Genomic DNA, 13,634 nt, shown 5'->3' with positions numbered 1-13,634 from the left:
TTTTTTAAAGAATTTGTTACCTGTCATCACATTTATTCCTTTGACCTTCTAAGGGGTTTTCACTTAGCCTGTCTCAGTCCTCCTGACCCATCTTCCACAAGTGGCCCAGAGAGATTGTGCTCCGTACTAATCTCATCATGCCTACTTAATATTTCTTTATGCTTCCTGCTTGCTTTCTTAGTTGGGGCTTAGCCTGATTCTCCAGCCCCACTTCTCACCACTTCCAGTCTTGTAGCTTTTTTGGTAACCATATGGAAGCCTTTTCTGTCCACATGCTACCTGCATGCATTGCTTATGCTTTTTCCTTTGGCTGGATTATTCTTCCAGCTTTCACCTGCCTGTTGCCTTCACACTTATTTTTCAAGATTTACAGGGTCACTTATTTTTGGAAGTTTTTTTTCCTCCACTAAATTAGTTACGCTTCTTTTTGTAGTTTTGTTTTTCCATGACACCCTATACATGCATATACTAGCCATTGTATTATACAGGCATATGTCAGAGATATTGCAGGTTTCATTCCAGACAACCACAATAAAGTGAATATCACAATAAAGCAAGTCAAATGAATCTTTTGGTCTCCCAGAACATATGAAAGTTATGTTTCTACTATACTATAGTCTATTAAGTGTGCAGTAGTATTCTGTCTAAAAAAATGTACGTACCTTAATTAAAAATACTTTGTTGCTAACAAATGCTAACCATCATCTGAGCTTTCAGCAAGTCATAATCTTTTTGCTGGTGGAGGGTCTTGCCTCAATGTTGATGGCTGTTGACTGATCAGGGTGGCAGTTGCTGGAGATTTGGGTAGTGTGGTACTGTTCCATCAGCTAAGTTGATGTAATATTCTAAATCCTTTGTTGTCATTTCAACAATCATCACAGCATCTTCCCCAGGATGAAACTTATCTGTTCAAGTTTTATCATGAGATTGGAGTAATTCAATCACATCTTCAGGCTCCACTGCTGATTGTAATTCTCTTGCTGTCTCCACCACATCTGCAGTTGGAACACACACACATTTATTAGTTTGCTGATTTACATGGGCATGGTTTGTGGCACCCCCAAATAATTACCATAGTAATATCAAAGATCACCGAACACAGATCACTATAATAATATAATAATAATAAAAAGGTTTAAAAGTGAGAATTACTGAAATGTGACACAGAAGCATGAAGTGAGCAAATGCTGTTGGAAAACTGGTGCCAATAGACTTGCTCGATGCAGAATTGCCACAAGCCTTCAATTTGTAAAAAATGCAATATCTGCAAAATGGAATAAAATGAAGCTCAATAAAACAAGGTACCCCTGTAATTGTTTATTTACTTGTACTTGTCTTTCTCCCCCACTTGTCTGAAGGCCCTGTAAGGACAAGGACTGTCTTGTTCAAGTCTTATCCCTAGTGCCTGACACAAAGTATATGTTCAAAATATGCAAGTTAATTGAATGAATGACTTCTTTTTCAAGTTAAGAATAGTAAAGAGAACATATGTGCTCTTTGATTGAGAAAGAGAAGATGGAAGATGGCTAGTATGCATGGATGTTTACAAATGCCACCTGTTTGCTTCTGAAGGGTCTCATGTAGCGACATAAGTGGCATGATGTAAAACAGGCACGATTAATGATTTTCCCAGGAAACTGCTGCCATAGTCACGTGGGTCTTTCTTGCTTGCTTTGATCATCGTAGGGAGCTTTGTGATTACAACTTGTGCAAATTGGGGAAGGCATGACTCAGGGTTCAAAAGGCATAGTTTTGCCATTTGCTTTATGTCCCCGATAAAGACATTTCAACATTTCTGGTTTAATCTTTGTCATCTCTCAAATTAAGAGTTTCAGATTAGGTCAACCCTTTTTGAACTTATAAAAACAGTGCAACCATTTTCCAAGTTCAAAGTCTGATGCATAAGGCCAATAGATGAAAGCAGAGGTGCTCTTGTTGACCACTAAAGGTCTTCTGTTTGACATTTGTCTTCTGTGGTGGCCCCTGAAAGGGCTTCTGTGAATCAGAGTGTAAAAATTATTTGAATAATAGTTTCTAAATTCTCTGTCAGTTCTCATATTCAATTATTATTATTATTTTTAGTGAGATGATTTTTTTTTTTTTTTTGGTGTGATGTGCACTTAAAAGCCGAACTTTTCCATATCGGCAAGGGTCTATTACCTGCAGAGGGGATATTCAGCTGGTAGGCTCTCGTGTCAGTGTGCTAGTTGTTTATGGCCAATGTTCTGTCTAGCTAACCTGGTGTCTAATTTATGCTGGTCGATCAATGCCCATTCCATACTAGTTGTTAAACATTTGCACAGTCACCCTGGTTTCCAGCTAATGTTTAAATGTGTGGATGTAGGAGAGGAAAAATTACACCTTGGCACTTTTTCTGTTTCTTTTTTTTCTCTTCCTTCTTTCCTTCCTTCTTTCATTCTCATTGAAACTTATTTATTTGTTCCTGTTTATTATAATCTTCAGAAATTAAAATTATGCCTCAATTTTTAGGTTAGTACATTTTACAAATGAATACACTTGAATAATTGTCTTTTGTTTGGACTTTGCTCCTTAAAGTAAGATAAAACTTAGCTTCAACAGTTAGTTTGACTAATAAAAGGTTAAATAAAACTATGATTAGTTTAAGTGTTCTGATACCCAGTTCTTAATATACATATGAAATCATTGATTTTGTCAGACTCAGGTTAGTTATGATAATATTGACAACAAGAGATAATAAAAGATTTTGTGATAAATTATCCAAACATATAAATTATACTATCAAGAATGCTATCATAGGAAATTATGCAGTGTTTTTTCTTACATTTCAGAAGTAGTATTAATATTGTTTCTAATTTTTGGCTGTAGACAGACAATATGAATTTCAAAATGGTTCATGTTATCAGAGTACTTCGGCCTGATTTACAGTAGACTGTGATTATAACAATACTTTTAAGCAATGGCTTTTAACAGCCATAAAATACTTTATTTGATTTATTTTATTTTATTTTTTAACATCTATTGATTTTTTGAGAGAGAGAAAGAGCTCAAGCAGGAGAGGGGGAGAGAGAGAGGGGACAGAAGATCTGAAGCAGACTCTGTGCTGACAGCAGGGAGCCCGATATAGGGCTCAAACTCATGACCGTGAGATCATGACCTGAGCCAAAATCAAGAGTCAGACGCTTAACCGACTGAGCCACCCAGGCACCCCCAAAACAGATACTTTAAAAATAAAAATATACGTTGAACTATAAAACTCAGTGTGAATTCTACTATAATTATATAGTGAAATTAGAATAATGTAGACATATTCCTAGTATTTACCTATTGACGCTTGAGTATAAAAGGGTTAAAGTTTAAAATATACACTATATTCCACTCTTAATTTTTTTGTGGGAACTGAGAGTCTATAATCTTTTCTGAAATACATGTTTTATTTTCAAATTACATGACCGTAAAGTTTGATATCCTGCTAAATTTCTGTGTTCAAATACTTTTTGTGCAGCTCATCAGTGGTATCCAGTTACCTCCCAGTAACCATTCATCATCTAACAAAGCTGACGCATTAGTGATTCTAGAACTTTTTGGTGTTCCAAATGATCAAACGAAACAGCAGACCCGTGTCATTAAAAGAAATGGTGAGCTCCTAACATATTTTATTGAACTTCTACTAGATTTCTTGCTGGAAAGCTTATAATTTGTCTATTGATAGAGTTTTGATACATATTTATTATTCATAAGGCAAGGGCTTTGCATTAGGTTTAAGATGACCAAAGTGTTATATACAGCAAAAACAATCTGATAATGATTCAATGTATTGTTCAAATATATTTTCAGATTACAGATACAAAAATTTATCTGGTCTGAAAATTGCTGCTTTTTTTTTTAAGTTTATTTATTTATTTTGAGAGAGAGTGTGAGCAGGGTTGGAACAAAGAGAGAGAGGGAGAATCCCAGGCAAACTCCATGCTATCAGTGCAGAGCCCGATGTGGGGCTTGAACCCACAAAAAAATGAGATCATGACCTCAGCTGAAATCAAGAGTCGGATGCTTAGCCGACTGAGCCACCCAGGCACCCGAAATTACTGCTTTTTTACACTTTGACCTCCTTTTTTATGTACCATATTGCTGAATTCAAGAGGCATTTTGATGGCTGCAAAGCTGCTTAGCTTCTAGCCTTTGTGTAAAATAAAGAATGTACAATTGTTCTGATACAGCATGTTACCCATTTTTACTTCGCTGTTTGAATTATTTTAGATCAAAGGTCTGTGGCTTCTGGCTCTGGCTAAAGATGCCATAGAAACCCACTCATACAATATTTGGATTCATAATTCAGTCATTTTTGCCAGAAGGGAAATGTAGAAATGGAAGTGACTTGGGTAAGATTTTCAGTTCCACAATCCTGTGATATTTTATGTAATACAGTACTGATGTTGTCACTTCTTGGTTGAGTTTGAAACCATTAAGGACATTACAGTGTAGATTCCTGGGATTGACCTTTAGTCAGGATCACCTTGGAGGAGACCTTGGAACTGATTCTTGAGTCTGTAATTTTCTTTGAGTGGGTATTCCCAAAGTATAGTGGGCTTCATTTCAGAGTCTGAAAGTACATACCAGATTAAATGGCACTGACAGAAAAACAGGTGCAGTTTTAACACTCTTTTTTTTTATTGGGTGGGTAATCTCCAGTAATATACACCATCTGCCCCCTGCACTGACACCCCAAATACTCTTCCAGTGTGGCCCCTCATGCAAAGGGCATGGAAAAAAGATGTGGGGAGTTTTGGTTACTTCATCATAGGTCGTCGATGGGAAGGGATATTGGTGATGACCTGCCGCCTTATTTGTCGTTCCTCAGAGCTGAAGGCACATTACAATGGATTTGTCAAGAAATGGTAGCTGCTTATGTCAGGAAGCTTATAGTAACCTACCTCTTGTTCTCTTCATCTCCATACTTGAATCTTCATGGCAAGATACACAGAACATTTATTTATACAGCACACCCCTTATAATGTGTTTCTAGCTCCCATTAGAATTTAGATTACGTCCTGGGTTTTATGGAAATATTCCTGTGAAATTGAATTTGGTGTATCTAACATTACTGAGCCTGTTTTATTAGAAGTCTGATGCTAAGTATCAAAAAACTTAAGATCTACACTTATTAAAGATATTATTATTTATGTATGTCCCAACTAACTCTATGTTAGATAGTTTTCAGTTCAGTATGGGACATGAGATACAATAAAACTATCACGAGAGTCATTAGTGTTTTTTTTTTAAGTTTATTTCTTTATTTGAGATAGAATGAGAGCATGCAGGGGAGGGGAAGAGGGAGAGAGAGAGAGAGCAGAGAGAGAGAGAGAGAGAATGAATTCCAAGCAGGATCTGCACTGTCAGCCAGACACAGAGTTCGAACTCACGAACTGTGACATTACGACCTAAGTCAAACGCTTGACCGGCTGAGCCCCCAGGTGCCCCAAGTCATTAGTGTATTAAGGAAAGTACAGAGAATTGTAGTGGAAGGGGCACATTTGGAGATGGTTTTGGAGAATGAATAGGATTTTTTCCCCAGAGATTGTGGATGAAAGCATTGCAGGCAAAAGGAATAATATGCACGCTAAAACCTGGAGAAGACTAACTTCAAACACGCTAGGTGAAAGTACTGAAGTTTAAAATGGGTGAAGTACAGGGTACTTAAGAGGGATTAGTGTGAGATAAAATATAAAAGTTAGGTTGGGAACGGTCATGGAAAATCATGAGAGCCATGATGAGGTGTTAGGTACCTTCTTTTCTGTGTTGTATGTAGAAAATGAATAGAATTAAAACTCTTAAGCAGGGATATAACACTAATATAGTTGAGCTTTAAGGAGATTATTTATACAGATTAGGTAGGAAGACGTGTATGTGGGGGAAAAGAGGAATACAAAATAGAGTCAGGATATGACTTCACGGCTAGAGGATGGGGAATTCAGGCCAAAGAAGGCGCAGGCATCAGAAAAGCAATGGAGGACTTATGTGAGGAAGACTAGCAGGAGTAAAAGTCTAGAAAGCTGGACAAAGGGGGATACTAAGGTGGCTTAGCTGCTAGAGTAATTGTGGTGTAATAAGAGACATGAGAGTGGAAGGAAAAAGATCATATTTGGGTAAGGTGTGGAAGCAATTCTTCAGTTTTGGTCATGCCAGAGAAAACTGTAACTATCAAATTTGGTATCCTGATTTACTTCCCTTCTTTCCTCCTTCCTTTTCTTTCTTTCTTTCTTTCTTTCTTTCTTTCTTTCTTTCTTTCTTTCTTTCTTTCTTTCTTTCTTTCTTTCTTTCTTTCATCTTTCACAAATAAAAAGACCTTCTCATAGAATACATATGATATATGTGAGACAGAGAAAGGGAGACTGTTTAGAGTGAATTAGGGTTGGAGGAGGAAGATAAGTCATTATAAGAATTTTGTGCAGACATTTTGCAGTGTCTATAAAGAACTGACTCTTAGACCTGCTCCTGTACTCTATGGAGTTTTCTCTTTTCTTTTTTTTAAATTAACTTATTTATTTTGAGTTAGAGAGCATGAGTGGGGGAGGGGCAGAGAGAATGGGGGACAGAGGATCTGAAGCAGACTCTGTGCTGATAGTGGAGAAGCTGATGTGGGACTCGAACTCATGAACCATGAGATTATGACCTGAGCCGAAATCAAGAGTTGAACACTTAACTGACTGAGCCACCCAGGTGTCCCAGAATTATTTCCTTTCTTAAGGCAAGGTAATACATTCATTATACCCGTGTGAGTCAATTGGTTTAATATTTTCATGGGCATAGATAGTATTCTGGATCACTCTCAGGTAAATGTGTGCTTGTTGACCACAGATGTACCACAGAAAACAAATTCTTTACAATTTGTGACAAATTAGTCACAAATTCTTTAATGCTTCTGGAAGGGTGACCTAAAGAGCAAAACCTATTGACATAGCAGGCATAGCATTACCTTTGTACATGAAAACAATACATATTATTTCACCCTGAACCTTTGAGTCTTTATTTTAAAAAAAATTTTTTTTTCAACTTTTATTTATTTTTGGGACAGAGAGAGACAGAGCATGAACGGGGGAGGGGCAGAGAGAGAGGGAGACACAGAATCGGAAGCAGGCTCCAGGCTCTGAGCCATCAGCCCAGAGCCTGACGCGGGGCTCGAACTCACAGACCGCGAGATCGTGACCTGGCTGAAGTCGGACGCTTAACCGACTGCGCCACCCAGGCGCCCCCTTTGAGTCTTTATTAAGTAGATTTTATATTTTATCTGGATGTGAATTTCTTTTTAAATTTTTATTTAATTTTGGGAGACAGAGTGCAAACAGGGGAGGGGCAGAGACAGAGGGAGACACAGAATCTGAAGCAGGCTCCAGGTTCTGAGCTCCAAGCTGTCAGCACAGAGCCTGATGCAGGGCTTGAGCCCACAAAGCGTGGGATCATGACCTGGGCTGAAGTCAGACGCTTAGCCGACTGAGCCACCCAGGGCCCCCGGATGTGAATTTGATTCCATTAAATTACACTTAAGAATTGGATGATTTGGGTCATATTGTGATGGATTTATTTGGCAAGAAATTGTTGTTTGGGATGATTTATTTTGCTAGAGATCTAACTTACTCATCAACTTGGGACTTTAAAGTGAGCACTTAGTCAAAAGAAGGATCAAAGGCTGGCTTTGGAGAACTTAGCTCTTAGGCCAACAACTGTCTATGGGGTTCTTCCCATAATAGGAACTGCTATAGAAAAATTATGTTATTTAATGTATTTGTTTCTGAAATGCCCAAACATAGCATTCATGTTGCCTAATGAAACATTTCTGCTCTGAAATCAGACTCCATTTGTTTGAATTCTTGTCCTGCCACTTAATGACTATGTATGTGAAACCCTGAGGAAGTTGTGTAACATATTTCTGGCTCAGTTTTCTCATCCGTAAATATGGGTTGTAATAACCCTGATTGGTTTGTGGTAAGAATTAAATGATATTATCTACTTAAAGTTCTTATATTGCCCAGCAATACTAAAGACCCAATAATTATTGCTACTGTCATTATTATTCCTTTCTCATTGGATGAGTGAAAAATTCAAGTGCTCTAAAACATAAGCTATTAACATTACTAAGTGTTGAAAAGAAAAATTTCAGAGAGCAGCTATTATGTGTTATTCCCTAAAGAACACGTCTATGATTCTTTGATTATATCTTCCTTTATCTTTCAGCTTTTAGTCCAAGATGGAATGAAACGTTCACATTTATTATTCAAGTGCCAGAATTGGCATTGATGCGTTTTGTTGTTGAAAGTCAAGGTTTAATAACTGGAAATGAATTTCTTGGCCAATATACTTTACCAGTTTTAAGCATGAACAAAGGTAATATTCCTAAAAGTAACAGGATTGTGATACCAATTATAATTTAAATTTACCAAAGACACACATTGATATACCAAATAGCTCTATTCATGAGAGTCAGATGTAAAGGAAATTTTATGAATTGACACACATTTTCTCTCAGTGGAATTATAGAAATGCGTTTTCACATGGAAGGTAGGGTTGTGGTTTGGGATTGCCGGGAAGACAAATTAGACCAACTTGGTATGTATGAGCATGTCTTTACATGGATCATCGCTCTTTTGTTTCAATTAAGAGTAGTCATGACTACCACAAAGAAATAAAGGATGGGAATCAAAGAGAAGGGACAAGCAGTGACCCATTCTTCTACCCAAGGAGAGACTGGGAACCCAAGACAATCCCTTCTTGACTCTTTTCAGGGCTGCCTTTATGTTGTAGTCAGCTTGCTGGGGTGATTTATACTCTGCCCCCAATTACCTCGTCCCAACGTGTTTGTGTTTACTTCTCTAACACCATCTGAGCTGTACCTTGGAAACAGAGTCTGAAGCAGAAGGGTGGTGGCTAATTTAGCACACTGCACTTTGAGAGAGAAGAAGTGTGAGCTGTGTGTTCAGCGTTAGGCAGTAAGAAGTCAAAATAGAAGCTTCAAATATTTTATAGTTTGTGGGGAATTAACACGCAAGATGAATATAACTATGCTGTCATAGTTTTTACCTATGCTTAGTAAAGATAATGTTCTTTCTCAGCAGCTCTATCGGGAACACTGCTAATTTATCTTTATTGTTCTAATTAGCTCTGATTCCTTTTGCAGGTTACCGTCGTGTTCCTCTGTTTTCCAAAATGGGCGAGAGTCTTGAGCCTGCCTCACTGTTTGTTTACATTTGGTACGTCAGATAGCAATTAATAGCACCTGACATATCATTAGCTATACATCGTAATAAAACAGCCAAAATGAATGTCTATATCTTTTTTTTTTAACATGAAGCAAAATAATTATTTGCAAAAACAGAAATATTGAGCAAGTTCACCTGTAACTCGCAAAATAGAATGGTGGAAAAGGAGAACCAAACCTTCAGAGGTTCGCAACAGTGTGGCATTCTTGTCAGCCAGATTTTCCTGTTCCTCTATTGCTGAAGCTGCTCTTGCCACCTGCTTGTATCATTTTAAATTGGTAGAACTTACAAGCTCTTAAAATATGTCTGATTATATAAGATATGTTGGCAAATATTTATCAGTAAAAAGAAATGTGAAATCTAAGAGTGTTTTAACTTCTTGACACCCACTACTGCAAGTGGTGGTGAAAAGGAATGAGATTCCCAGGTGCTTTGTGCCCTTTTATATCCTAGACAGTAATTAGCCCCTGCCTTCTCGAGCTAGTTCTTAGATGCTGTGCATTGGATTTGGTACCCTGTAATTACACAGACATTTTTATGAGTGTATATGAAATTGATTTGCAGTCAAATGGAATTCAATCTCCATACCTGTAAAAGAGATCTACTACGTGGGTTTCTAGGCTTGCATCTCTGAATTAACCCACAATGTTTCTGAATCTGTGCTAAATGTACTTTGAAGGTTGTCTCTTGGTCAGAGATGGGATTCCTGTGCTATTTCATAGGCTGGGCTTTTCACCATCAGCAGGATTTTGATTTACTAAATGATATATGGAGAATAATACAGTTTCTTATGAACTCTTCTTCAAAAAACAGGCATATTAATACTTACCCTACTGCATTGTGGCATGGAGTGAGGCGAAAGTACCTAGCACAATTTTCGACTGATTAGGGGACCCTGATAGGTATTTGTTGAAATTAAATCTGAACTTATAACTAAAATCACAAGTGATGGTTTGAGGTGTTTACTAATGCATTATCTCTTGCTAGCTAGAAAAATAAAAAATAACCCATTTACCATATTTTACTACTATGACTTACCCTCAAAACCAAATATTTAAAATAATAATGCCACTGGGAATTCAAATACTGAAGCCATAAGCAGTAAGAACTGTCCCAGTACATCATCATCAAGATGCTCTCTTATACAGTTTCTAGATTTAAGAGTGGGGTACACTCTTCCGCATAGAGAGGCACAGCCACTTCCCAGAGGGATGCTTTTTATTTTGCCAAATAAGAAAAAGATCTTGTTTAAAACACCTATTGTTCAGAATATTAGCAGGTGAGATATTCAGCTCATTGGCCCAAGGCTTTAACCTTTTCTAAACTCCTAAAGCCTTTTGAAGATCTGGAATTCCATGAGATTTAAAGACTGATCAGGTGAGTTAGGCAAGAGTTCACTAATTCTACAGCAGTATAAACTTCTATTTCTTGTTTATACCACCAAGACTTGAAATGAGGGAGAAAAAAAGATATATGTATTTTTTTTCTCACTTTTTCTTCAGGTACTAATTAAATTCAGCTCACTAACTTTGAAGACCAAATCCTTTATTTTCAGTATCCCCACTCTACATCAGATAGGCACTTTTGAAAGGAAGCATTTAGATTATTTTATTTCCTGCCCAATAATCTTATAATACCCTTAAACATCTTTGGTTCTATTTTTTGTATACATTATTTATCATTTACTTTCCTTTTGAATTGTACTGGAATATTATTATTATTATTGTTCTTATTACTATTACTGCTACTACTACTACTATTATTATTATTATTAATTTTCTCACAATAGAAACTACCATAGAAACTCCAGAGCCAGGGAATGTTCTCACTTTAGAGAAAGTTGGGAATGATGTGAGAAGCCAGCTTTGACTAGGCATAATTCACTTGCAGGAAAAAATAGTGTTGGTGAGGGGAAGGAAACAGAATGAAAGGGCTAAATGAGCCCTTGGGCTGTGGCAACAGATTACCTCTTAAACTCTTAGGGGAAATGTCAGTTCCTCAGAGAAGCTGTCTACAATCTTTTAGTCTAGGTCATGTTTTTTGGAGTACATTTCCATACAACTGACAAAATGATAGTCAGGAACTCCTGTGGCACTATCAGGTAGGCCCTGTCATTGGTAGGAGCTTACCTGACACAGTTAGGCAATAGTGTCCTGTTGACCATGACTGACTTCACAGAACAACACCAGACAAGGACACTCTGTGACTACAATGGGTCAAGAAAAAAACAAGATTACTTTGTAACCATGACTAAACATGTGAATATTGTCCAAAAACAAAAATGCCAAACATCTTCCTATCCTGGCTAACATGAATGGCTGTTGATTCTTTACCAATTATACCTTTTGCCTTGATTTATTCTTTTTATCTTATGGATGAGATTTATTCCAATCATAGAATTGCCCCCAATTCTTGACAACATCCAATGCAGAGGAGAGCCCTACTTCCTTGAAGCCCCTCACAAACCATCTAACACAAGCCTAAATCCAATATTAAGTGCTCTTCAATATCCTATCACTGAGTTGCTCCATGGTTCCCCATTTGTGCATCACTTTCATTACAACAAGCATAAACCCAACTGTATGTGTTCCTGGTGATCTTTGGCTGGAGGGCATAGACATAAACTTGGCTTCTCCTTCTGTAACATGTACTGCCATATAGTGATCAGTGTGACAGGAAAGTTTTGTTATGTTGTTGATTGTGACATTTTCTCTTTTTTTAATGCTTGTGGTTGTTTAGGGCCTCAGATAGAAAACAGAAAGAGCACAATCTCCCCATTTGGCTTACTCTGACTTTTGTTTGAGAGATGGTGGCCACTGGAGGCCAATGATGCTGGTTGCTGAGGAGTGAAGTTGCTCTATCTCTTAAAGAAATGTGGAGAAGCTCCCTGGAGCCATAAAAAGAGGTCTTTATTGTAATTTTGCGTAGTACATTGTGCTTCTGAGGGATACAGACAATGCACCCAAGATAGTACCTCCAAAAGTTGCAGTTAAAACCTTTATGTAAATTTCAAGGAATATTTGGGAGCCCCAGTGGTAAGAAGCTCACGTTGTAGATTGGTATAGAGAGAATGGAATCACTTTCAGCGAAGGCTTTATGGACTTGAACAATGAACATTTTATTGGGACAATACATGAATTTCATTTTGCAGAAGTAATTAAGATTCCATAGTCTTGGAGCTATATAAACGTTTGTTAAATTGCATTTATTTCAAAGTAATAACCCCCTAGAAATATTTGCACCAACAAAAGATTCTTATGATGCATTTTTTATTCTTAGACCATGAATTTGAGGTCTCTGTATGACTAGAGCACACATTTTTACCAGCTATTAGAAATCTCCATTTCAAACATCAAAGGGATGGATTAAAGTGGTGTTTGAATTTATGATAGATTGGAACTTATGTGTCTTATATAGTTACACACCAGCCCAACACCTGGTGGTAGTTGGGGGGGAGTTGATGTTAAATGCCTTAACAACTTACACGTTTTCAGCAACACATGCCCACTTTCTACTGTCCATGTGTAAACAGTTTAATTTTCACACTTCTAGTCCTCTTTCCTGTTCTTCTCCCAGGACAGTTACTTTTCTAACATGAGACATATCTGTAGCATCAGCAGTACCTAATATATGCTGATATTAAACATAAATTAACCTAAATCCTTTCAGCAATCCTATATTTTACTGTTAACAAAACAACCCCAACCAGGGTCTACAGTAAATGCCAGAATCTAGGTTACTGGTCCAGGGCAGTCTGTGAAAAAAAAATGATGCATTGATTACATCACACAATATACAAAAATTAACTCAAAATGGATTATAGATCTAAATGTCAAACTATGAAATTAAAACAAAAACTATTAACCTTTTAGAAGAAAGAAGATAGAATATTCTTACAACTTTGGGGTAGGCAAGCGTTTGTTGGAACATTAAAGCATGACATATAAAAGAGATGGTAAGTTGGACTTCACTTAAAAAGAAAAGAACTTTTGCTTTTTGAAATTCAAAAATGAAAAGGCAATTTACAGAATGGGACAAAATATTTGTTTTAATTTAATTTTTATTTTTTTAAATTTACATCCAAGTTAGCATATAGTACGACAATGATTTCAGGAGTAGATTCCTTAGTGCCCCTTACACATTTAGCCTATCCACCGTCCCACAACACCTCCAGTAACCCTCAGTTTGTGTTCCATATTTATGAGTCTCTTCTGTTTTGTCCCCCTCCCTGTTTTTATATTATTTTTGTTTCCCTTCCCTTATGTTCATCTGTTCTGTGTCTTAAAGTCCTAATATGAGTGAAGTCATATGATATTTGTCTGTCTCTGACTGACTAATTGCACTTAGCATTATACCCTCCAGTTCCATCCATGTAGTTCCAAATGCCAAGATTTCATTCTTTTT

The 13,634-nt window shown here is 37.1% G+C and overlaps 1 protein-coding gene across 7 annotated transcripts in view; it reads left to right on the top strand.

The window, feature by feature from the left end:
- Positions 1-9,293, top strand: part of PLCZ1 (phospholipase C zeta 1) — a 46,439-nt gene extending 37,146 nt beyond the window's left edge. For all 7 annotated transcript variants that reach the window (XM_019834609.3, XM_023256807.2, XM_006933552.5 and 4 more), the window contains 3 exons: positions 3,485-3,617; positions 8,209-8,358; positions 9,149-9,293. In XM_019834609.3, coding sequence (XP_019690168.1) covers positions 3,485-3,617; positions 8,209-8,358; positions 9,149-9,234 — 369 coding nt within the window. In that variant the 3' untranslated portion in view covers positions 9,235-9,293. The remainder of the gene's footprint in view (positions 1-3,484; positions 3,618-8,208; positions 8,359-9,148) is intronic.
- Positions 9,294-13,634: the final 4,341 nt, after the last annotated feature.

The sequence above is a fragment of the Felis catus genome, chromosome B4 (assembly GCF_018350175.1).
Source record: "Felis catus isolate Fca126 chromosome B4, F.catus_Fca126_mat1.0, whole genome shotgun sequence".
Lineage (NCBI taxonomy): Eukaryota > Metazoa > Chordata > Mammalia > Carnivora > Felidae > Felis > Felis catus.
This window is presented reverse-complemented; position numbering and strand designations above follow the sequence as displayed.